This window comes from Colletotrichum godetiae (genome assembly GCF_030913485.1).
Source record: "Colletotrichum godetiae strain CBS 193.32 chromosome Unknown BDP55scaffold_52, whole genome shotgun sequence".
In the NCBI taxonomy this organism is placed as follows: Eukaryota; Fungi; Ascomycota; class Sordariomycetes; order Glomerellales; family Glomerellaceae; genus Colletotrichum; species Colletotrichum godetiae.
In genome coordinates this window covers 89,053-113,808 of record NW_026851300.1, presented here as the reverse complement: position 1 = coordinate 113,808, position 24,756 = coordinate 89,053, and the positions used below count along the sequence as shown (strand labels likewise).

The following is a 24,756-nucleotide window of genomic DNA, read 5'->3' as shown; positions in this document are numbered from 1 at the left end:
TGGTTTTTTTTGAGTTTTTGGGCGTTTCTTGACGTACTCTTTTGCGTTTCGGCGATGCTCATACTGACGGCCGAGTTTAGAGATTCATCGGCTTCCGTACGGACTGCTCCGGGAGGCCTCCCCAGGAACCACAATCGGTCATAAAAGGCCCCCGACTCGCCGCTCGCTCCGCTTTTGGGGGTCGGAGTCGCCCGGTCACAGTCTGGCCAGAATTGTTAGCTGAGGGGGCCCGGGGCCATGGGTGGATGATGACCTTGTGTGAGAAGCCCACCCCGAGATTGCGCCCCAAAGGGGGTTACGGGACAATAAGCAATGGATAGGAACTGCTAAAGTACCAAAGCCAGGCTGGACCTACAGAGACCCCTGGGCTCTTTCGCTTACAGCCTGACAGCATTCAACATTGCCCATCAAGGCTCGCAAGATTTTCGACATTGAGGTTGACTGCCCACGAGAGTCTGGAAGGGCTAACCTGGATGTCAGGGCCATATTGAGATCAACCATGTGTGAGTGGCACTTTTCTCCGGCTTCTTTCTCTTGCTTCATGCTCTGCACTCCCGTGTCAGAGACCCCACTTTGGATGTAAAACACAGAGCTCTATGTTGGAGACTCTTACCAGCCGCGCCAGACAGACGAGCCAGTTTCCTCGGATATTGCACTCTTTGCCTTTCCTCGTATACCTAATGTGCGGAGGTTGTATCTTGTTCGCAATCTATCTGTATTCTCTCTTTTCAGGTGAACGACCTAGGTTGGCCCCTGATCTTCATTGTGAAGCAGCAGCAAGCGCCTTTACGCACTGGACTGCTACCTCACCCAACCACCTCTCATGAGCTGCAAGATCTTAAGACAGGGGTCTGTTGACTATAGGTCAACTTGTGCTATCTCTTGCTTACACCCATGATCACGCATCGTACAGATTGCCTTGCCGCATGTGGGCTGGGATGTCACGATTACAACATTACGCCTGACCCTCAGGCACAGAGTCACATCCGCAGATACAACCTGCAAAGAACGCACCCTTCCTGGATGAGTGGGATGCCGTCAGGGCGATCACTGTGTTCGGACGGATCTGTGGCGATTTACCCATGGGAGAACTTCCAAGGGCTGAGCTCGTACTTTGCGGGCCAATTACACCTTTCCCCTCTCAAGTCCAGTTTGGGACAATCATTGATTCCATCCCCGCTTACCTAAAGTCACAACTTTCCATCTCATGTTTAGACTTGTCCAAGCCCAAGAGCATAGTGATTTGAAGACGAACCTGTGACTGCGAAGAATGCACAAAACATCCGGGACGCTGACTCGGGTCATCCGGATTGCATGAGATGAGTTTCTACGCCACCTCTTCTTAGATTTCCACAGTACCTGCTGCGGGGATAGGCTTAACACAGCTCAAGCTTCGGTGATGATTACAACTTGATCTGGCCCTTCGGAGATCGATTGCGTCCGCGATCCTCAATTTGCTTGCTTCATGGCCCTGGACACATCATACCCATGGCGCCGAGACCAGAACCCTTGCCAAGGCCCGTATTACTATGCAAATACACAGAAAGCCCCAGCGCAATCTTTGCTACCTTGGGCTTCTCTTTGTCAAACAAAAAACTCCTATCCGCACACAGAAGCGGTTTGTAAAGATGATGGCGAGAAATCGGGCGGAGAGTCGGTAGACGGGTACGCTTTCCTTGCATCTCGCTGATGGTTGGTCCAGTGATCCATCATCCATCAAGTTTACCCATTTTGCTGCACAGCCATCGTGGGCTCAGGCGCTATTGTGGACAAGATGTTACAGAAGTTGCGGTCTATCAGCCCGCCTCTGATAGTCATACTTGAAGCTTCGCCAAGGTATCCCAAGCGACCATTACTCCAAGCCTCCGCCCTCTGTTTGGTCTCCGACCTCTCCACGAGCCCAGGCAGCGTCCACTCATAAAACAGACATCTCCACAACCCTGTTCAACGGCGGGCGCTGTGGTGCTTGTAGCCGGAGGAAGCCGCCCGTTAGTAGAGCATTGCCTGCTCCATCAGACAGGCCACCGCCGGACCAGTGCCGCTGCAAGGGGAATTTCAAGCTGCATATGCTTTGCCCCTCCCCCTAATATCCATTCCAAGGCTGGAAACAGGAGAGCTCTCTAAAGTACCGGCGTGGCGACCTCCACTCGGTCTAGATGAACCGAAGTAATGGCCGAACGTCCTCTGGACTTTCGATATTTGTCCGCAGACTGTTCCCCTGGGGGCTGGAGCAGCTCAGAGCCGTGAACGCTGGAACGTTCGGTAGTTTCCCGTTGGCCTTGTCATTATTCGGTATGTCTAGACTCTAGGTCACGCCAAGCGAACCCGACAGGGAAATAGCGGTAGCATGACATTGCAAACGCTCGTCACCGCCTGGCCAAAATCCTCTTCACCGCATTTTTAAAGGCCGTTGGACTTTAGGCAGGGATACGTACTGACAAGTAGTTCTCGTGTTCCAAATGTGTCGAGTCTGTAATTACCCTCACGTGTACATTTGAAGAAGTCGAAGGCTAAGTCTGATGTGACTACTCGAACCTCTCGGGCCTCGCACATAGAGTTTGTATTAAATTGGCGCTTTTAATCTGGAATTGCTGGCAATTGGCGGAAAATCATAAGCATCAAATTTGAAGGATTACAAAGGAGATACTGAGCCAGGTTTGATTGACTGCGGTGCAACGGTGTCATTCTCAGGAACAAACATCCAAGTTGACTCAACTCATGTCGAGCGACTTTGGCGATCCCGAAACTGCGCTCTGGTGCTAACTGAGTGAAATTTCACGGATGAAGAGTGAAGAGACTCTCGTGTCATGTTCTTGCTTATTCACCAAGACCTGTTGAATTTCTCATTTGGATGACTGCAAATTTCCGAAATGGCACGTTGGATGTTTCCTTCTATCAGGTGGCCTTGATTAATTCGTGATAGAAGGAACTTCTGAGATAAAGAACTTGTCTTGGCCCAATATTGAGTTTGAAGCTCCCATGTTCCTATCGACGCTCGGTCGCAATAGCAGAAACAAGATTTGAGTTCAGTCTACGAAGCCGTGCGGCAAGCCGCAACGTGGAAAACTCGTTTCCGCCCCCATCATTAACGGATGGCATTATGGTTCGTTGAGTAATCACATCTATGCGTACTGAAGAGGAAAAAGCTACTGGCACGTCCTGTGACATTTGGTATCTTGAAATGCGGCATTTGGTAGTTGTTTTTCTTTTAGATCGTTTAAACACGTACTGTTTATCGATGTGCAGACCACCGCAGTTGAACGTGTGGAATATTACAAAGTTGGGATTTCGAAGTTGAGCAAAGACTATGACTCTTTGCGTCGCTCAACCCCAGCTCACCACGGTCTCAGGAGTAAATCCTCACGTGGTACTCGTTACACGTTTCGGTACGAATATAGGAGACGGTGAGGTTAATTAAGCATGAACACAGATATTGCAACCACAATCAACTATGACGAAACTGAATTCCACTTCATTTGAGGCTTTTCCTTTGCTATCTGCCAGGATACCCAAGCTACGAAAAGTCGCGATGAGTCACGATGTGGCATCTGCAAGGGATGACCCAAGACGTTATTTTCTAGACAACACGTGGATGAGTCTAATCATAAAGCTGTCAGATGTAATGTCGCGCGCTTTCTTGACAATTCTGGGACTTCATAAGTTCATCAAAGATAGCGACTGTCACAATTAAACTACGAAGTACTTCCACTCTGGAAAAACTCTCAAATCGACCGAGCATCGTCATTCATGCGAAACAGGTTCAAGTTTACGGCCCGACTTGTTACTTTATTAATCAAATGTCGATTGCATTGGCAGCATGCAACATCCTCTCTTGGTCTCAATTGGATTCAATTAATTGTGAATCCAGCCAAGGTGAGGTTCTCAGCGGACAAGGAGGTCTGTCTCTGGTCAAGAGACTTGAAGGCTACTTGCGAGTATGGAAGCTCAGCTTGCTCAAGGTCTTTCCGAGGGAGAGAATTGAAAAGTTGTTGTGGTGAATGATATTCACGCCCCAACCAAATTCAAGTAGCCGCATGGCCTCGCGAGGCGACTCTCTAAGAGACTACTTAGCAAGTGACGGTTGACGGCAGTTGACTCATGTTGAGTGGCTTACCGCGCTGTTGAATTCTTTTTCCAAAGAACACCGAGGTTCGAATCTGATGACATTTCCCCCAAATGAATTTTTTCCACACAAGCTACAGGAGGAGCAAAGGTCTACAATCCCGTCAAACTGCTAGCCCCGCTGGTTCCTTACGTTCAACTAATTGTTGTTACTCAATCTTCACCGGTAAGACTCAGCCTCGGTGACTCAGTGTGGTCAGCCCCCCATGTCCCACTTTCTGTCTACCGTCATCACCCATGTCAAAACTCCACCCCACACATCGTGAAATCATCATAGACTCCCTTCCGGTGTCCGCAATCCATAGAGTTCTCCACTCAACCCTTATTCGCCCTGATGGTCTAGCGGTATGATTCTCCCTTAGGGTGCATTTTCGGATACAACCATCTGGGAGAGGTCCCAGGTTCGAATCCTGGTTAGGGCCCAATCCTTTTGTTAATCTTGTCATCATGACTTTGAGGGTCATCTTTTTGCAACTTTCCTCTCCTAGATAGACTTCGTGTTCCTAACACTCACCTCTGAAGACTCTGACAGTAAATTGACACTAATCGTACACACTTCTGTCCCTAAGATAAAGGCTCGCTAAAGAAAAGTTGGCTCAGAGAGTTCAAACGTCAAGTAAATGAATGCAAGCTGCAAAGTACAAGTAAGATTCAATGACTGGAATGCCATGGTGCTTGATGATCATTGACCTCCTCTTATCGCAATGTGCAGAAGTTATACACAATAACCAGAGGTGATGAACAGTTGGACCTTGAAAAGCCAGGCTATAATGGCCACGGCCAACTTGTAGTTTACATTGAGAGCCCAAACCTTCTACGCCCGAACACCAGCCTGGCTAACCATGCGAAGCCAGCGTTTGGGAATACCAATGAGCGATAAGTCGCAGATTGGGAGGCATTGGAAATTGAAGAGGCTACCTATTGGGAATCGAAATGAATGCACACCCAAGGCAGGTAACATCAAAGTTGACTAGGTTTGCAGTCATGTCGATGGAAGAATCATCAATCGGCAACAAACTCGACCAGTGGCAACATAGCATTAATCAAGTCAAGAATTTGACATGCGCATCCGGGAGAAATAAAGACACTTTGCTCAGTAGATAACAGACTTCTTGCTGGATATTTCCTACAAAATTACCATTGGTCATGAGAAAACGTGCAATCTTTCATACATCGGGGCACACCGTGGTATTATGCTTTTACCCCGCCCGCTGTACGCGGCTCAACTGGGAAACCCAATGATGCACCGGTGACTTGGCTGTCAAACACGAGATACCGAATGCTTCAGTGACCGGTACGTCGATGTGTCAATGTCTTGCTCGGCGCACTCAATGTGGAGAGTGGTTCGGGCCGTCCTCCGCATATCAGTCCTCAAACGGAATCCGATTCGCTAGCAGTGTCGAAATGCATGAGTGAATCTTCCACCTGAAGTTCAGATGAATGCTCACTGGGCGGCTCTGCCTTTTCGATGGCGTCGCGGTTACATTCATCCTACCTTTCGAGCACAATCTTATGAGTTCACCCGGAGGCTTCTTGGCCTGCGGATGACATCTTCCATCGTAGTCGTAAACCCCGCTCTCCCTACTTCAGACGACGAGACTCGGCCCTCTATCCAAACACTCCACTGTGCCATATGCATCATCATTGTAATTGTATGTGACGCGAGACTCTGACAACAATATTCCACGCACCTGAGTCGACACAATGGTCCAGCCTATCGAGGTCGACGCCCTCGTCGTGGGGGCGGGATTCGGCGGTATCTACGCAACGTATCGTCTATCCCGCATGCAACCGCATATGAAAGTCCGAACCGTCGAAATGGCTAGTGACGTCGGAGGCACGTGGTACTGGAACAGATATCCCGGCGCCATGAGCGATACAGAGAGCTACCTGTATCGTTACTCTTGGGACAAGGACGACCTGCAAACGTACCCCTGGTCGCAACACTACGTCTACCAGCCGGAGATCCTGAAATATCTCCAACATGTTGTGGAGAAGCATGATTTGCGGAAGTTCATGGTCTTCAACTGTCAGATGAAGTCGGCAACGTGGGACGACAGTATACGTCGCTGGCGGATCGGGTGCTCCTCTATTGGGAGCAGCTGCGAGAGGACCGTATATCATGCTCGATACCTCGTCAACTCGCTTGGTGTGCTTTCCAAGGCGAACTATCCAGACATTCCTGGCTTGAAAGACTACCAGGGCATCACTTGTCACACAGCAAGGTGGGATGCCAGCATCGAGCTGAAGGGAAAGAAAGTCGGCATCATCGGCAGCGGTTCGACCGGCGTCCAGGTCATGACGGCAATCGCGCCCATCGTGGGCCAACTCACCCTGTTCCAACGACGGGCGCAATACTCGGTGCCCAGCGGCCAGGGTCCAGTCGACCCCAACTATCGCGAAAAGATCAACGCAGACTACGACAAGATCTGGGACAACGTCTGGTCCTCGAGGATGGGATTCGGCGTCCCAGAAGTAACTCGTAAGGCAACGGACGCCACGCCTGAAGAAAGGAAACAGGCCTTTGAGGAGGTATGGTCCCAGGGCAACGGGTTCCGCTTCATGTTCAGCGCCTTTGGCGATATCGTCACCGACGGAGAAGCCAACGAGGCGGCCTGCGACTTCATACGTGGCAAAATCGATGGTATTGTCAAGGACCCTTGTAAGGCGCAAATCTTGAAGCCCCGTGAGGCGTATGCCCGACGTCCACTATGCGACTTTGGATACTACCAAATCTTCAACCGCGATAACGTCGACGTAGTGGATCTCCAGGCCAATGGCATCAGTCGTCTGATCCCTCAAGGCGTCGAGCTGGCAGACGGAACCGTCCTCGAGGTCGATGTGCTCATCTTTGCCACGGGATTCGAGGCAGTTGACGGCAGTTACACGAGAATCCGCATCGCGGGTCGAAACGGAACGTTGAAAGATCACTGGGGTGGCGGATCTACGACCTTTGGCGCGGTTGCCTGCGCTGGATTCCCCAACATGTTTCTCATCTCTGGACCGCAGAGCCCTTTTGCTAATTTCCCTCCCATCGTGGAGTGTGAGGTCAACTTCATCATGTCGATTATACAGCATGCCGAGGGGTCGCTAGTAGAAATTTCGTCAATAGAAGACGAGGAAGGAAGTAGCTCGGGCAAAGAAGCGAACCCAAGTCCACGGAAGCCGATGATCATGGAGGCAAAGGCGCAAGCGGAGTCAGACTGGGTAGAGCTGTGCAACGGCATGCTTAAGGGGTCTCTATTCGCCAAGACGCCGAGTTGGATTTTGAGCCAGAACATTCCCGGGAAGAAGACCAACACCAACTTTTTCTTTGGCGGGTTGCGGCCGTACCTGCAGTTTGTTGACGAGCAAGTATCTACAGGGTTCCCAGGATTTCACCAGTCAGCATCGCTTGGGGACGTCGCCCACTTATGAGCTAACATGAGGCTGTTGAGAAGTTTCTTAAGCTCAGGAATGGCAAGGTCATTGTGAGGTGTCCATGCAGAAGTATATCTATATATCTATATTTGCCATCACATCGTTTCACATGCCACGGCACCAGTACGCTCGCACTCGTCGAGAACGGCGGAATGGCATCGAGAATAACCACCCAAGACCATAGTAACATTTACAGATGAGTTATAACAAATGCTATGCAAGTGGCAGAGAATTGGCAGGCAGCCAAGAGGTCGCCTGGCCCAGGTCTTGACGTTCCTTCCCTGCCGTATTCGTCAACACGATCATAGAGATGAGAGATGGTGTGTAAGGAGAGGGGTCAATCATAAACACTTGAGATAGTTATTGTGGGTTGACTTCGTGACCATGTGTGATGTTACGGGCTGAACCTTTCTGCCATTTGCCCTGGTTATACAAGTACAACCAAGCTACAAGTCGGGGACTTGTCGTTACGTACCTTTCGTGAACAAAGCTTGTTCAGAAAAATGGAATGTATCTATTCTAGTCTCATTGGCAGGTATATTGGATGCTCTCATTATCCACATCAGAGGGCCAACCCTTCACTCTTGTGCCGGTTTGATTGGAGAGGACAATACATCATGAACACTGACGAAAGAATACCTAGGTATATTAAGCACCCCTTCTTCATCCGTGTGATCATCATTGGTCTCCCAGTATCTCTGATTGACTTGGTATTTTCAACTCGCTGTCATACCCTTCCAACCAGGTTCGGTGGTTCTTCTCCGAACGGTTAACTCCGCCTTGAAGCCATACTCGAGAGATACGTCAATCATACATGCTATGAGGGGACTACTCAAATCTCTCCCTCACCAAAGCCCAGGACTTGCGCATCCCGGTTCCCATAGACTCTTCATCGACCTCCTCAGCCGTAGCCCAACGATGCCTCACATGCGACGAGACGAGGTCTTCAGATCCGTCTACCTCGAAGAGGTGCACATGCATCGTTAGCCTCAGATGAGAAAACAGCCACGGCACGCTACCCAACTCCCCGGAATGTCTCAGCCTCGGCTTCTTCTTGTCCCCAGTGGCGATAAGTCCCGAGACGTACCCCTGAGCGTCCTTCTTCCGGGACGTCGCAGTGTAGCCGCCGGCGGACGGCAGTGTGTGGCTGGGCAACTCCCACAGCCCGGCAAGGAGTCCCTTCTCCGGGCGTCGGTGTATCAGGAAACGGCCATCATCGCCGCGCCGGATCGCGCAGACGAGGGCTTCTTCCTCTCTGACTGCCTTCTTGACCACCTTGAGTGGGAACTTTCGAGCGTGTTCTGCAACGACCTCTAGCGTTCTAGCATCAACCTGGGCTGCCTTGAACTGCTCTGTCTCCTCTTCTTCCTTCTTCTTTGCTGTTTTTGAGGTGAAGAAGGCGGATAATGTCGCCTGCTTTGGCCCCGGTTGCGTCTTGGCGCCTTTCTTAGCCCCCTTTGCCGGCTTCCGCTTGAGCGTATCAGCTTCAGAATCTTCTTCTGAGAGCGTGGTCTCGTCTATAGCGGCTTCTTCGAATGGCTCGCACACCGAACAGAGGTCCTCGATATCCTCAACCTTTTCAACCGCCTTCCTCGACTTCTTGGCTGCTATTTGCAGACCCTCTGCGTACACGCGGCATGTGGAGGTGACGGGACACTCGCCGCAGTTCGGCTTCGGCGTGCAGACGGTGCTCCCAAGTTCCATCAACGCCTGGCCCCATCGTCCAGGACGGTCGCTGAGCGGCGCTTTCTCAGCAAGCTCTGCATCATCCTCGTTGGGTCCGTCCTTTGCAACGGCCTTGACAAGCGCATCTGCGGCTGCCCAGAGGAGATCAATGACAGCCTTATCCGTCTTCGCGTTCCCATACAACCCCAGCTGCCGGCTCAACACGCGAAGCACATTACCATCAACCATGGGCGCCGCCTCGCCAAACACAATAGCAGCGACAGCACCGGCCGTGTACCGCCCCACGCCGGGGACTTTTGCCTCGAGCTCGGCCGTGTCGGACGGCATCAGACCGCGCCAAGCCGGGTCCGCGACGACCAGCTTCGCCGCCTCGTGGATCCTCGTGGCGCGGCTGTAGTAGCCAAGCCCACGCCAGGCGCTAAGCACGTCTTCAGGTTCGGCGGCCGCGAGGTCCTGGATCGTGGGCCAACGGGCCATCCACCTGTTCCAGTAGTCGATGACCACGGCGACGCGGGTCTGCTGAAGCATGATTTCGCTGATCCAAACTTCGTAGGCGCGCTTTTCGAGGGCGCTGCGGAGGTCGGCGGCGTCGTTTGGCGAGGTTTTTGCAGGGTCGATCCACGGTTTGCGCCAGGGCATGCCGCGGGTTGTGCTGATGGAGTCAAACCAGGTGAGGAGAGCGTCGCGCTCGCGCCGGCCTGTTTGGCCGTCTAGGAGGAGAGGTCGGTGGTAGGAGGTCGCGTGCGTCCTTGATGCCGCAGGCGAGCAGCAGGCATTTTGTGTTGCCGGCTGCTGCTGTGGTGGACCAAAGAGTCGCGCATGGAGTTTCGCAGCATCTGCTTTTCGGGCCTTGGGATTCTTCTCGATCTTGCGCCGCTTTGGCGGTGGCTCGGTGATGTCCTTCACATCGTCGCCGTCGTCGTCTTGAACAGTTGGGTTGAAGTCTTCCTCCGACGCGTCTTTTGATGCTGGTGGTGATACAGGTGCAGACTTTCTGGTTGCTACCGAGCGTGATCTAGACGCCGGCTTCTTGATTTCGACATCTGGCTCGCTGTCGGCTTGCGCCAAAATCTTCTTGGCTGCTGCAAGTGAGCTTTGCCGACGGACTAGGTGACGTTGGATCATGGTGATGGTTAAAGACGCGACGGGAAGACGCGTCTGGGAGTAAAGTGGTTCAAACCTCATTTCAGTTCACACATTTGGCTGGTAAACACCAAATAGTTAGCGCCGATTCAGGGACGCACTCACTGAGATTCAGATCGCAGCGGACCCCAGGCCCTGAAGCCCCTTGGCACAGACCACTAAGACGCCCAAGCATGCACGCAACGGACGTGCATACTCTAAGGCTTGCAAGCAATGGCCAATTCGATTCCTTTTAACCTCTACAGCTTCATAAAGATCCGACTTCAGACCCAGCACGAGTAGAAAAAGGAGATGTGACGGCGAGGAATTCAGGATTCAGGTTATATTTATATTCGATTTTGGTCTTGCTTACGAAAGGACACAATCATGTTGTGATCAGAATCCAGCGTCATAATCTGCTAGACTACAGGACCAGCGACACGATGATTTGCAATGACGATGCCGTCGAATCTCGCCGCCCATGCAATCTCCACCGTCACTCCCTGTACCATCAGCGAGGACTTAGGACGACCCCTCGAGAAGTTGATCATGTGAGCCATCGGTCTAAAAAGCTTGAAGAATAGTACTGTCTCGCGGACATTCTTCAATGGCTCGTGACGCCTTGGTATTGGACTCCCGAGCTGCATCTGCCAGACGAACCGACCATCGTGCCTCACTCCGTCCAGCCATCGCCGGCGCAGGTCATCCAGTTTACTCCAACGAGCTTCAGGCCATGCTTCTCGGCAAACTCAGCAGGCTTCCATGAGCGCCTCTGCACGAACTCCTCTCCGCCGACATCCTCCTTCTTCAGATCCAGTCCCTGAGGTTCCCGGTAGAGCAGGAAGAGATACCTGTGCGGCTTCGAGCTAGAGAGAAGACAGAGTCAGGAGATATTCTTCAGTCGGTTGCTCAAGCCATTGAGATCGTGGCTGGGCAAGTCCCGCAGATGGAGGCTCAACTCACTCATCCTTGGGTCCGGGTCCGAGAAACTCGGTCAACGCCGGCTTCGTCTGCGCGACAATCGCGCCTCCGCTAAGCGGCTGAAGCCCGGGGAGAACCCAATGGCGCCAGAACGCAAACTGCGGGTTGTCCGGGGTGGGTGCGTCCGGGTCCGTCAGGAAGAGCGTGTACGAGGCACCCGATTCGGCTCCCTCCTCAGCCGCAAACGAGATGCTGGGCGCGAGCTTGCACTCGCCTGCGCGGAAAAAGTTGCCCACATCCAGAGCCTTGTCCGCGAACGAGACCTCCAGCTTAGTCGTCGGTTGGAAGCTCTCTGGTATCAGCGCCGCCGCCGAGCCCGGGACGAGCTTGGCTTGCTCGAGCGTGCTGGTGAGCTTTTGTGCGTGGTCGGAGAGTGACATGTTGATGTGTGGAGGAAAAGAAGCGATGGATGAGAGAGCCAGAGGGATAATTGAAGGTCAGCTTGCCAGCCGAGAAGGATGATATCGCATTCTTGAAGGGTATTTTGAATGATCGCTTGCGGGCGACGTTCACCCGAGGACATGATGTGCGATGACCTACGCGGGGTTGAGCGTGGGATGAGGGGCATCGATGCCAGTGGTGGAAAATTGGTGGCGTAGCTGCACGAAGGGTCTTGGCAGATGTAGAGGTTCTCCTTGTTAGATTGAGTCTGATCTACGGATGAGAAAAAGAGGACTTACTAAAGACAACTCTGCTACGCTGAAGGTTAGATAGTTGCATCGCTTACCTTATAACGAGAAAATGGTTGAACTGGTGAGGTTCATCTCAGGAACGAGTCTTAGAGAAAGATCATTACGGGTGATAACATGATCAAAGCGTTTCAGCCTTTTGCTCGCTCTATGGTCGGCCCATGAGAAGATTGGGTTTGCTTGACAACCTCCAGTTCAATAGAAAAGCCTGTCACTTCATTCCAGCCAAGCTCAATTCATATCTTTAGATGTGCGGAGTTTGCTACTTGCTGTCAGATAGAATCCGGCAACTTCTCATGAGATAATTTGAGGATCTAGGGCATTTGCACCTAATCTGAAGGGTCAAGTTGCGTTTCTCTCTTTCTTTCTCTCTCTCTCTCGTTCGGTTTTTTTTTTTCTCCTTTTCGCGATCTCGTGATCTCGCGCGATATCTGAACTGCGCTGCGGGGTAGCCCGCTTCCGTCTTGAGCTCCTGTGGGCTCCAGAACTCTCAACCAATCACATCTCAAATCCCCGATGGCACAATTGGCTAGCGCGTCAGACTGTTAATCTGGAGGTTGGTGGTTCGAGCCCACCTCGGGGAGTTATAGCGGTTAAATCCCGCCCTGCCTTGAGATGATCATCTTTTATTAATCACGTCTTTCTTATTTCCTTTTTCCTCCTCAGGATTGTCTCTGGGAATTTGAAATTCCAAGCAAAGTCTCTTTTGCATCAAGCCAGTAGACTACAACCACAGGCCGGCTCTGCCCTCCATCGGGGCTATAAATTTCCGCTTTCTCTTTTTAAACTGCGCGGCACTGTACCTCGATGCTTCTTATAGAAATATCCGATTTACTACGTCCTAAGTGTGATATCAAGCGTCCATTCAAGTAAAGCAAGCAGCCTCACTTAAGAAAGAGTTGCGCGGAAACCTGTTTTTGGAAGGCTTTAAACTTGTTCCTGGCAGCTTCTACGGAAAGTTCCAGAGACCGCCGTAGAAAAGATATCTTGCGCGCCGAACTTGGAACTATAACTAACCGAGCTGTAGTCAGACTGATGATACGCTGCATGCGCAAATTGGCTGTTACTCATCATAGATATATGTGATCGATTGAGCAAGCCCGAGCCGGAGCAGAATCCGAGGTGCATTGCCCAAGGCATAGACGATCATGAGGGGTCGGCCAGTCGAGCTGCGTAATCGCTTTGGCCCCATGACAGCTTGAGCGAGTTCTTTGGACCATGGTTGGAACATATGAGACGAAAACAAGGTAATCGTTCCGAGTGTTCCGCTCCAGGCCGAAGTACTTAACAATGCTAGAATGCATCTCGCGAATACTCGCATTTACTTCCCGTCCGAGGATGGGATGCTCGGAGAGGCTTTCTTCGAGCGCCCGCCAACTAGCGCCTTGGATGTCAGTCGAGTTGACATAATGATGCTCCTAAAACCGAGGAACAGGCCAGAACTTGCTAAGTGCGATATGATTAGCTTTGGTCGAGAATGGACAAAGTTCGGGGGGCCGGCTGGCAATTCAAGGCTGCTTGCGCCTGATGTTGAGATGATATTTCTTTGCGCTGAGTAAGGTCGTAGAAGCTTGTTGCTGTAGAGTGAGCCCGCTTCCCAGGCCACGCTAGACGTAGTGGTGTATGAGAAATTTCATGGCGAAGAAGAATATGGCTTCTAGGGGCAAGAGCTGAGCATTTGTAGTCCTTCAAGCCTGCGCAGCTGCTTTGGCCAAGCAACTTGGCGTTAAGAGCATCATCTTGGCGCTATGAATGCTCATCTTGGCGTCGATGGCTTGGAAGTAGAGGTTGTCAGGACCCGGGAAGGCGGTTCACGGCATAACAGTTTTTCATTATTGGGAGACGTTTGCAGTGCAACTGTATCCCACTTCCCACGCTTGCCCGCCGTGGGGCCGGCATCTCGGTCGCTCGCATCACAGATTCACAGTCAAGTCAGGTTCTCCGACCTCAACCTTCACCATGAGTAAGGACCGACAATCGTCCACGCGTCTCTGAGCTCCCCATGTCCACAGCACACCGTTGAATCAAGGTTCGATCTAGGTACATGCTGCCCCTCAGCAGTCAACCCGATTTTAATTTCCGAGCCCCCGTGATTGGAAGCATGCGCTCTTGACTACCTACATGGACCTTGTGCCTTTGGTGCCCTCGAGTCGGAATTCATGACGGTAACTATATCGCTTCCAAACTCTGTCCCCGACTCCGCCATCAACGATCATATGCTGCTCGACGTGCCTATCCAACGGGACCATGAAAGCGACGCCGAGGCGGAATCTCCATCTCGTCGACCGTGGCAACTCCCACCGGCATCCCGCGCGGCCCTTCGTCGTTATCGTCGTCGGCGGAACCTTCTTTAGGATTCTTCTGGCTTGGGAAAGAGGGGCAACGCGGGGTAGCTCTGTTGATGGCGAGACCGTCCGAAGAACAATCAGGCGCTCCGAGCTCCCTCAGGCCTGTTACGCCCAGTCAACACTCGCACTTTGTGGAGGATCCTCGGGCCTGGACATCCCATTCTAGTGTCTGTGAGTTCGGGAATGTCAGTTATGATCGACACTATCCGTCTTGATGCCCTGGATGGGCTACTTTGATTTGGAGCTGTCATCCTGGAGAAGCTTGGTTGGGCAGATTAGGTTCTCATCGCACGGCCTTGCGCTTCCAGCTGGGACATCAAACCGTCTACTGGCTGACCAAAGGAACGAGCACGATCTCCCAAATTCTAGGGGCTATCTTACTGGGAAGCTTCGGACCGTAATTTTTGTCCAGGTGTCCGCACGGCTCGGGGCAGAATTTCTGTAGTCTACTTCCTCGGACACCGAAGCTCTGCAGACTGCGGCCACCAACATACAGTTGAGCCTGTTGAGGCTACCATGCACATGCGTGAGCGCCCACCCACACCCACGTGTAGGAAGCTTTCGCCGTGCCGGGACAATGATCTGCAGAGGTTCCGTCATCCTGGAACCCTGGCTCAGAAATGTCAACTCAACAACATGGAAATGTCATTGACGAACGACATGCGATATGAAACAGCGTACTTCGGATCACTTAGATGAGCTGGTGGAGACGGACGCGTTTACGTTTGCCGGTGCGGCTTTTTCTACAGCTTACAAGTGAATCTTCTTTAAGCTCGTCTTTGCATGCTGTAAAATTTTGCAAGTTTGTCAAACCGAATCGAAAGATTGGTGACTGATCTACGCGCATGAATCAATGATAGTCAACATATTCCCAACTCCGGTTGAAAGGTTGGTAAAAGTTCTCCACGCTGGATCGTGAAATAGTGTTTAGTCCATGCCGGACATGAATTTTTTGAGCTAGGTCTAGGAGATTAGAAGAATTGTGCCAATCACGAAGCTATCCGAATGGCATGTTCTAAGCTTCGCACTACGCTCCCTTGCCCGCGTAAATATCTCCTCAACCGGACCAGCTTCTTCGCAAAAACGGCTTTGTTTGACTTCAACTCAACTACAGATAAGAGGGGGAAGTTGGATCCTGACCTCCGATGCACTATCAAGTAAGCTTGTTGCCATTATGCGCAGCATGCAGACCGGCCTTAATTACACACGACGCTTGCGTCGACCCGAAGCTTGCTTTCTAGAGATAACCAAGTTGGTCCCTGGATTGCCCCTTAACTCTAGGCCACATCTAGACCTGGGCTCAACCAGATTCTCATCCCGGTACCCGACAGTCCTTGGATTTTCATAGGCGGCACTACTGTACTCATGATACCGCCATTCGAAAAACTCAAAAGACGAATCCACCATGTTAGTTTAGTTTCAAACTCGGCGCCAACAACCTCAAAAGTTGACTCAACCATTACGCTACCTTTTCTAAGCGGTTCTTCTCATATCCCGAAGGAGGCCGACGGAGAAAGAAAGTGATCATGAGATTTTGATGCCGAGATGCAGAAGTCGGCTCGAGGAGTCTTATTCGTATTTCCTCTCGGCGTGGTTCAAGCAACTGAGGCTCACCAAGAGTCCAACATTAACAAGTATAAAGGCCAGGCTGTATCTTCTATTATCCCACAGTGTGCTTCTTATCACAAGCCAATCTGATTGAGCCTTGGATGGTCAATTAAGAGCCTCTCAGCTATCCATCTTCATCACATATAACCCTTTACCTATACTAGCGATCAAGTTATACCTGACCATTCTTTCTCACAAAACTTGCAACATGCGTTTCCTCACCACCATCGCCTTGGCCGTACTCACGGCCAGCGTAACCGCGGTACCTGTCGCGGTACTTCCCAGTCTTATTCATCCCCCAGTTCATGTCTTCAGGGCTGACCCTGCTGCTGAAGCTGTCGAAGGGGAGCCCAACATTGAAGCACGCGGTGAGAGCATCGTCGATGTCTCTGACTGGGAGAGAGAGCCAGAGATTCAGACCAGAGACGAAGCCGCGATTGATGCCTGGGACCTGGAGCCAGAGACCCAACCGGGAGATGCCCCTCGTCTACAAGCTAGAGACGAGACCGCTCTCGACAAGGTCAATCTCGAGCCAGAAGTTGAAGCCAGAGAAGAGCCTCGGATCAAAGCCAGGGACGAGGCCGCACTTGACAACTATGATTTGGAACCCGAGATCCAGCTCAATGACAAGCCTTCAATCAAGGCCAGAGATGAAGCTGCTCTAGACAACTTCGATCTGGAGCCCGAAATCCACGCCAGAGATGAGCCTCATATTCAAGCAAGAAGCGAAGCTGCGGCCGCCGGAATCGACCCAGACTACCACATTGTGGATGCCAGAGGCATTACACCTGAGGACGACTGGAAGTACAGAGACAACCTAGCCAAGCTCAACGCCAACAATTGCGGCAAGGACTGCTATCGCTCCATTAATTCGTACCGCTCCAGGGTGTCCAGAGAACACAGGCCATACTACGACCGGAGCACAGATTACCATGCCAACAACTTTGACCACCATGATAACTACGGCGTCCAAAGATCTTCCCGGGCTTCGAGGGGCGAACACAACACGCCCGCGGATGACTGGAAGTACAGAGACAACCTCGTCAAGCAGGACAACCACAACTGCGGTACTCACTGCGAGGCTTCTCTGAACTCGTACCGCTCTGTGGCATCCAAGGATTCGAGGCTCGCTCGGGAGAAGGATTACCACAACTACAACCATCAGGATGACAAGTACAACAACTGGCACCCCAAGGATTACCACACGACTGGCAATGGCTATAATAATCATAACAACGGCCATTATGACGATAGGACCCTCAGAACCAACACCTATTACCCCAAGGATCATCATCCCACTAACTACAATGATGTCCATCACAACGATTATCATGGCAACAACTATCATACCAACGGCAACGATTATCATGGGAAAAATTACCATACGAATGGCAACGATTATCACGGCAACAACTACCATACAAATGGCAACGGCTATGACCATCATAACAACGGCCACGACTATGGAGTGCAGAGATCTTCGAGGGCGTCAAGGGGAGAGCACAACACCAGGCAGGATGAGATCAACCACAGGAAGAATCACGAAAAGCTGGACGCGGGGCACTGTGGCAAAGGCTGCCAAGATTCCATTCACTCATACCACTCGGTTGCATCTGCAGACTCGAAGCGCTCTAGGCAGTCGAGGAACTCTCGTGGGAACCACGGTCACTGAAGATCGCTGAGGTCGGGTTGATGAGATACGTTCGTGATAATAGCTGGAGAAGCCGACTACCAACTTGATTTGAGCATTGAGAAATCTTCGGAAGTTCGAAGCAGGAAGATATCGCGAAGCCTCGCGTGATTAGGGCGCGAAATAATAATGTGGTTGAGTTTATGTGCATCAAGTTCAGATAATGGGAAGTCGATGGGCAAAATTTTGAAAAAAAAAACTCGTTAATGAAAGCCAATACGTCTTCTCATAGTGTCACATGAATCACGCAGTAGAACTGCCGCCGTATTGTCGTAAACAAGGTTGACGACCTCCCAGAATACGACGTATTCGTTTATGTTACGAGCAGTAGACCTTGTTTCCTCCTCGACCACAAACCATCACAATTTGACTGATTTCAAATTCTTCCTAGGCACCCTACATCGCGAACCGGATATGAACGTAAATCGCAAAAGGCTTGGCCATAGAAAATCGCGGAAGGGATGTGCTCGTTGCAAAGCGCGTCACGTGAAGGTATGAACATTTCCCACACACCAAACCTCGTCTCACAAACATGTCACATCCTTCCGAGAAGCTGCTTTGGTGACGAATCAAAAACTGACATTGACATAACTCAGTGCGACGAGCAACGTCCTTGTGCCAATTGCATCAGGTATGAGCAAACTTGCAGCTTAGACCACGAGCCTAGACTGCAGTTCCCGGCGTCAAGTAACTCCGCAATCCAAGAACGGAGGCCGGTCCAAAGTGTCGATCCGAGCGTTCCGACTCCAGGAGGGTTGCCGACGTTGTCTATCCACAGTCCGACGAATAGAGAGGCTTATGCACCTCCTTTTGGGACCTGGACGCAAAGCGTGCGCCTGCTCCACCATTACACAGGTCGTCATTTGCCCTATCCTCGAAGATGAAGAATCTACGGCTGTGATATGGAGGGAAGTGGTCCCAGAAACAGCATTTACTCACGTATGGTCTCTTCGATTACCTGGGCACCTCCAACATCGATGTTGACTGCATAGTAGGAGTTTCTCATGCACGGGCTGATTGCGTTATCTGCCCTTTATTACGCTCAAACCCACGACGCTCAGCACGATGAGTTCGCTCTCATCTCATCACAATATCAAGTTATTGATTTGCAAGCATTTACTGTCAAGCTGCAGGATGTTAATGAAGGCAGCTTTGAACCGTACATCTTTCTTGCGACATTCCTTTTCATCATCAGCATGTGTTTTATCACGTGTCAGCACGATGCATATTGCGCATTCATTCATGCTGGTTCAGGGCATCAAGGGCAGGCTGGCATTCAAGCCGGTAGAGGCTTTCCCCCAAGCTGGACCTCTGGGACCGCTCTTCGGGTATACAATGCCATTGCTCGTTGGACACGCCGGTCCGTTTCAGCGTCGCTTAGATCAACTTTTCGAGCTCACTCGAGAGCTAGACCTGACTCTGGAGGCAATGAACGCCCAGTCCTCGTGCCTACTAGCCATTGAGTCTCTCAAGACCACTTGCACTGCTTGTGCGACAGATCAATCGGCGACTCGCGGGCGTCGTATGTGGCTTTGGCCAGTTTCTTTGCCTTCGTTCTTTGTTGACTTGATTAGCAACCATCATCATGTTGCCCTAGTTATACTCGCCCACTATACTACTTTTACCAGACCATTTGAACATAAACAACGGATGAATAAAGGAAGGAGCTCCAAAATGATGACGGCGGTTGAGACTGCGTTAGACGAGCACTGGAAACCGTGGATCGCCTGGCCTAAGAAGTTGCTGGTGGAGCATATTAATGTAGATGACATGGATTTGTAGGTTTCAGCGGAAGACTACTTCATTCATTAATGTCAATACTAAATGTAATGGTAGACAAACTTGAAGCACATGTGGTCACACAATTCAAACCGACCTCGGACTCAGCTGTTGGGATTGGGAATCCAACTAGACCTCGGGAAGTGTCGGTGACGCTTCAAGTTCATTTAACAAGACTGTATGTAGACTACCTTGCACATTGAGAACTACAAACACTACACGGCCAATGACTTTACTGTCTACGATATCATCAGCTGTTTCGAAAAAGTCATGGCGACCAATCAAGGAAGTTGACATGAATATGCTTCAATTAGAGTTTCGGAGAAGGCCGCTCTAGTGGTATCAATCTAATAATATGTAATATAGAGCAACTCTTAATGAATAAAGGATTCCAAGTTTCTGACTCGCTGATTATTCCGACTTCTTGCCTTCATGAAACATAATTATGTAGTACCCTAGTTATGGAAGACCGAACGTTGCACTCCGAGGTGTGTTAGGATCCATGACAGACCCAGCGTTCGATTGCGTGATCGTTGATGACAGAGTACCCGACTTCGGAGATTGCCTCCCCTGTGCGATCGGTGTGAGTTCCTCATTTTGAACCTCGCGCTTTGATTTACTCGATCCTGTAAGTGAATTTCGGGTGTAATTGACAAGTTTGGGAAAGAATCTCCAAGCAAGCTGTCGAGCGGCGGGCATGCAGGCGACAAAGATCCCGACGCAAAGCTCCACGTATGACCAAATAATACCCCAGAGGCAGTCGGCTATGTTTAGTCAGTTTCGAGTCTATTGTACGAGACTGATGACATGGGGCAACTAACCAGTGATATTGAAGCTTGTAGCAAACACCAGGAGACTCTTGATCCGTACGATGCTCACCGAAGTCAGGCTGTATCGATGTTAGATTCCCAACTACCAGCATTGGTATATCGAAATGTTAACTTACAATATGCCTATACTGAACATGGCCATCACGCCAATTTTCTTCTTGAGCTCCATGTTGAGCTTGTAAAGTTGCGTCGCCGGTAAGATCAGCATCCAAACGTCTAGTGCGATGTTGAAAGCGACATGGGTCAAGCCAATTGTGTTAAGATCTGCGCAGTGGCCCTCTTGCTCGCCATCCCACCCGTTCCAATAATGTTGAAATGGTTGACATTGGACGAGGCTGAGCAAGATGTAGCTTCCTCCGAGAAGGAAGTTGAAAATCTGTGTGCACCACAGGACGGTTCTGAAGCCTTGAATGTTGAAGACTCGTATGTATAAGTATATCACCGAGGCTTTGATGACGGCTAGACCTGATATGTAAAAGAGTTGGAGAATGAACAGAAGCTGGAATTACTAGTCAGACAAAGCTCCAGAGGCTGGAAACAGTCCAATGGTGGGATTCCTACTTTCAGAAACATTGTAATCTCGTACGGCTGCAGAGTCCAGATATCTCGCCCCAGGCCGTATCGCATCACTGTCAAAACTAATTAGCAATATATCCTGGGGATTATGGTAGAAGGAACTCACTAAGGAATATGATCGGTGGAAAAGGTACTAAAAATGCCTGTAGTCGAGTCAGAGCTCTCTTCTTGGGCATGAGAACGATCCATTGTCACGCATACAAAAGCAATGCATATCGCCGTATCCTCGGCTCCCCAGGGTGCGAGACGCAGAAATCTAGCCGACAGCCGGATTGCCATGAAAACCACGGGCAGTATGAACAAGAAGATGGTCGTGTATCGTGCCGTACTCGTCCGATCAGTCAAAGGGAATCCGCATGATGACCACGTCAAGTTTGTCACAGCTAAACATTGCATCAGTATCGATATTCCTACACATGCTCAAGTGTAGGTGTGGAAGTTTGACGTACCCAGTGCTTCTTTGATTGTGCACGCATTCTTGACGCAGTCGCCAACAAGCCTGTTGAAAGTCGGATCGACACAAAGACATGTCTGATTCGATATGGTGCAAGGCGACTCGGGAAGAGCCGAAAGAGCGCAGGATATCTTCAGAGCTTGTCAGTATGGTTGCAAAACGGCCGTAAGAAACTCGTGAGAAATGCTTACAGCGCATTGAGGAGCGTCAGCAAGTGAGGCGGCTGACGCCAACCCTGCTAGCCCAGTCAAGAGCAAAGGGAGGAAAGAAGCCTTCATGGTGCACCTTAGGAGTTTACCTCTTGGTTCACATCAGAGGACGCAATGGTCTTTGATCAGGCACTCTGAAACCTGTGTTGTCGGCATCCCACATTGCTTGTGTGGGATTCTCGAGTATTATACAAATCTACATAATCGACGGAAACAGTGCTAGCGCCTACCAGCTTTTCGATGATGCCCACCGAATCGAGACCCAGAAGCCGGTCGACAAAAACCACATCAGCGGCAAAGGCGATCTCTCAGGATCGGCTCATGTGGGAAAGGGGGCAAAGGGCTTGTGGGCGCGCCAGCTTTGGCGAGTAGGCGACGGCTGTCGACGCCAATGGTGCGTTCTTGGTCTGGCGTCTATTGCTGTTGAAAGAAAACAGGTTGCTTTCATGCATGGCTATGGCTGCGTCGAGGACGGCGATTGCGCCACAGGCGCGGCGTGACTGGAAGACCATGGCCGTCAATGTCATCGGCAGCTCTTGGGACAATAAAAACCGCTTCTTGCACATCAGTTCGATTGGCAGCATTCCGGTCCCTGTGGCTCATCGAGAGAGACAATGCTAACCTATTTGGGCTGTCCTTGAGAGCGCAAGCCATTGTCTCTTATTACCGTACAATGCCGTAGATGCTCTTTGGTCGCGACTATCAAGACCAGATCGCCGGATTTGGGTCGAGATTCGTACGTCGTATTATCTGATGCAAGGACTTGAAGTGTGATTGATGGCACGTGGGAGACACCCATGCCCAATGGCGGGTTGAAACGAAATCGGAGTTAGACTCCGTCTTATTTGGTTTCAACAACCAACCGGTTTGTTGGGCTCGCATCGGTCAGAATAATGTTTCTTCTAGGACTCAGCCACGTGTAGCGCGCGTCTGAGGTTTGGGAAGGCATCTGTCTCAACGCATTCAGCAGATCATCCGCTCGGCGACGGCCTCACGAATCTGCGTGCCTGCCCACCTTATTTTACTTCAATCCCTCCACACCACCATCCGAAGGTTCAAGCATCAACCGTCAGAGGTTGAGACGATACAAGGTGCCTCCCTGGGTCTAATCAAGATTATCAATCAGTGTGCATATATCCGTGACCCAGATCAAACGTTTAGTAGCTTATCCGTGGTTTGACTTCAACAGGAGCTTGAAACTTTGAATTGTCATCTGTCTGCAGTATTATGTGATGAACTGTGAACGCGCGACTGATGAGACAAAGATGGGAATCACTGTCGCCACGCGGGGATGGATTTAATTTGAGCGTGCGATTCACCACAAAAGGGTAGATAGATTCAATGTTTGTATTCATATCATTATTGGGTATATTGCATTCATTAGATACCCTTTTCAACCATTAGAAGCCTCGGGCTTCTTTCACGTCCACTTTGTTTTAAACCTGAGCAGGCTTCTTCTCGGCGTGCTCAGACATTCCTTGAATACCCTCAGCAGCCTCTTGCTTCTCGTTGTAGACAACATCTCTCGCCTCGGCATCGGCATTACCGTGAAGACCGATCCTGTACCAAGGAAGCTCGAAGAGGCGGTCCATATCCTCAAGAGCACGTCCAGAAGTCTCGGGAACGAAGAACCAGACCCAGACACCACCGATGATGGTAATGGCAGCAAACGACCAGAATGTGCCCATGGGGGAGATACCACCAACAGCGGTAGAAGCCAACATGTTGGGCACGGCACGGGAGTTACCGTACTGGTTGGCAAAGTGAAGGGTCATGGCCCACGAGGTCGCGAGCGCGCGAACACGGAGGGGGAACAACTCGGCAGTCAGCAGGTACTGCATAGAGTTCCAGCCCAGGGCCCAACCGAAGCCGGAGATGTAGATCATGCCGATGGCGCCCTTGCTGACACCGACCAGGTTGGCGGGGAGCTCGAAGGAATCGTCAACACCGAGCTTGGGAACGTGTGTGAGGAAGGAGGCGATGTAAATCATGGCGATGGCTTGCAGGGTGATACCCGTGAGCAGAGCGCGCTTGCGACCGATGACATCAACCAGGAACAGGGCACAGCCGACGGCGGCGACGAGCTTGACGACACCGAAGACGGCGGTAACGAGGAGGGACTCGTTCTGGCCCTCAATACCGAGGATCTTGAAGAGGTCGGGAGCATAGAGGGTGATGGAGCCGGCACCGGACCACTGGGAGAGGAACTGAACCATAGTGGAGAGGTACAGGCGGTACAAGTTGCTGGGGACGAGGAAGAGCTCCTTGACCTTTCCGAGCCAGGTGGTGCCCTTGGAGGCCTCGAGCTCCTCGTGGTGGGAGTGCTGGATGGCGTAGATCTCACGGGTGACATACTCGTGGTCGACGGGGAGGTGACGGAGGTGAGCCATGGTCTCGGTGGCCTCCTCGATCTTGCCCTGCTTGACGAGGAAGCGGGGAGACTCGAACTGGAAGAAGGTCAAGATGAAGATGATGCCGGCGAACATGATGTGCAGGGAGGTGGGCACGAGCCAGCGGTTGTGGGTGGTGTCGCCGAGGTGGATCTGGCAGCCGTAGTTTGTGAAGTAGGCGAGCACGATACCGAGGTAGACAAAGCCGGTGAAGACACAGGTGCAGAGACCACGGACAGAGGCCGGGGCGATCTCGGCGAGGTAGACGGGGCCGACGACGGGCGTCTGGCCGACACCGAGACCGGCGATGAATCGACCAGCGTAAACAGCGCCGAGGTGTCCATTGTTGGCCATGAAGATGGCGATACCGATAATCCAGATGACGCAGAGTTGACGGGTAGCCCAGATACGGCCGATCTTGTCGCAGATAACGAAGGCACTGTTTGCGGTATAGAGGTTAGAGGAAGGCCTGTCATAAGACTTTGAGGATATGTAGGTTAAGCTTACAAGAGAGCACCAGCAACGGAACCGAGCTGAACCATGGCAGAGACGTTGGCCTTGATGTTGGTCTTCTCAGCCGCGCTGTATGTATCGTAGTGAATGAACTTTTGGAAATCCTTGGAGCCGAATGCGCCAGAAATGAGACCCTCATCGACACCACGGGCCGCGCCCATGAGGCCGAAGGAGATGACTGCGAACCATAGCCGCCAGTTGAAAACGCCCTCGGGTTCACCGAGGTCGCCCAACTTGAAGATGTTGATGGGCTTCTTGACACCGCCGCCTGCCATTTTGACAGTATTGCTTTGCTCGCCGGTATGTTCGAGGACGGGCTACTGGAATGACAAGAAAGGG

At 51.3% G+C, this 24,756-nt stretch overlaps 7 protein-coding genes and 2 non-coding genes across 9 annotated transcripts; 5 read left to right on the top strand and 4 right to left on the bottom strand.

Annotated features, from left to right (window-relative positions):
* The first annotated feature begins 4,450 nt into the window (after nt 1-4,450).
* On the top strand, nt 4,451-4,544 carry BDP55DRAFT_t294. Its single transcript has one exon. It is a non-coding gene; the product is annotated as a tRNA-Pro (tRNA).
* Nucleotides 4,545-5,826: 1,282 nt separating this feature from the next.
* On the top strand, nt 5,827-7,539 carry BDP55DRAFT_754431 (uncharacterized protein; the record flags this gene model as incomplete). Its single annotated transcript, XM_060580717.1, has 2 exons — nt 5,827-7,208; nt 7,278-7,539. 2 exons carry the CDS (start codon nt 5,827-5,829, stop codon nt 7,537-7,539), a joined length of 1,644 nt encoding a protein of 547 aa, XP_060424908.1.
* Nucleotides 7,540-7,925: 386 nt separating this feature from the next.
* BDP55DRAFT_677435 (DNA glycosylase) lies at nt 7,926-9,785 on the bottom strand. Its single transcript, XM_060575898.1, has one exon. It carries the CDS (start codon nt 9,754-9,756, stop codon nt 8,371-8,373), a length of 1,386 nt encoding a protein of 461 aa, XP_060424907.1. The 5' UTR covers nt 9,757-9,785; the 3' UTR covers nt 7,926-8,370.
* Nucleotides 9,786-11,023: 1,238 nt separating this feature from the next.
* Nucleotides 11,024-11,711, bottom strand: BDP55DRAFT_732684 (phosphatidylethanolamine-binding protein; the record flags this gene model as incomplete). Its single annotated transcript, XM_060579978.1, has 2 exons — nt 11,024-11,216; nt 11,314-11,711. 2 exons carry the CDS (start codon nt 11,709-11,711, stop codon nt 11,024-11,026), a joined length of 591 nt encoding a protein of 196 aa, XP_060424906.1.
* Nucleotides 11,712-12,530: 819 nt separating this feature from the next.
* Nucleotides 12,531-12,604, top strand: BDP55DRAFT_t295. Its single transcript has one exon. It is a non-coding gene; the product is annotated as a tRNA-Asn (tRNA).
* A 3,580-nt stretch (nt 12,605-16,184) lies between these two features.
* Nucleotides 16,185-17,648, top strand: BDP55DRAFT_732683 (uncharacterized protein; the record flags this gene model as incomplete). Its single annotated transcript, XM_060579977.1, has 1 exon — nt 16,185-17,648. One exon carries the CDS (start codon nt 16,185-16,187, stop codon nt 17,646-17,648), a length of 1,464 nt encoding a protein of 487 aa, XP_060424905.1.
* Nucleotides 17,649-18,670: 1,022 nt separating this feature from the next.
* On the top strand, nt 18,671-19,448 carry BDP55DRAFT_754426 (uncharacterized protein; the record flags this gene model as incomplete). The annotated part of the gene is given in 2 exon segments (XM_060580716.1): nt 18,671-18,864; nt 18,884-19,448. The coding sequence occupies 2 exon segments, from the start codon at nt 18,671-18,673 to the stop codon at nt 19,446-19,448; spliced, it is 759 nt and encodes a 252-aa protein (XP_060424904.1).
* A 224-nt stretch (nt 19,449-19,672) lies between these two features.
* Nucleotides 19,673-21,714, bottom strand: BDP55DRAFT_677426 (uncharacterized protein). The gene is made up of 8 exons (XM_060575897.1): nt 21,497-21,714; nt 21,301-21,436; nt 21,053-21,234; nt 20,958-20,994; nt 20,837-20,904; nt 20,392-20,774; nt 20,267-20,334; nt 19,673-20,209 (listed from the first exon to the last, which is right to left on the bottom strand). The coding sequence occupies exons 1-8, from the start codon at nt 21,581-21,583 to the stop codon at nt 19,905-19,907; spliced, it is 1,266 nt and encodes a 421-aa protein (XP_060424903.1). The 5' UTR covers nt 21,584-21,714; the 3' UTR covers nt 19,673-19,904.
* Nucleotides 21,715-22,950: 1,236 nt separating this feature from the next.
* Nucleotides 22,951-24,692, bottom strand: BDP55DRAFT_732681 (general substrate transporter; the record flags this gene model as incomplete). The annotated part of the gene is made up of 2 exons (XM_060579976.1): nt 22,951-24,343; nt 24,412-24,692. The coding sequence occupies 2 exons, from the start codon at nt 24,690-24,692 to the stop codon at nt 22,951-22,953; spliced, it is 1,674 nt and encodes a 557-aa protein (XP_060424902.1).
* Between the last annotated feature and the right edge of the window lie 64 nt (nt 24,693-24,756).

What these genes read in the sequence shown, in the direction of transcription:
- BDP55DRAFT_677435 (XM_060575898.1), bottom strand. Translation starts at nt 9,756, where the DNA reads ATGCTTCAGCAGACCCGCGTCGCCGTGGTCATCGACTACTGGAACAGG.
- BDP55DRAFT_677426 (XM_060575897.1), bottom strand. Translation starts at nt 21,583, where the DNA reads ATGAAGGCTTCTTTCCTCCCTTTGCTCTTGACTGGGCTAGCAGGGTTG. An exon ending in AGATTACAATGTTTCTGAAA is followed by an intron (nt 20,775 to 20,836) that starts GTAGGAATCCCA and finishes TAGTAATTCCAG; the next exon opens with CTTCTGTTCATTCTCCAACT. An exon ending in TACAAGCTTCAATATCACTG is followed by an intron (nt 20,210 to 20,266) that starts GTTAGTTGCCCC and finishes GACTAAACATAG; the next exon opens with CCGACTGCCTCTGGGGTATT.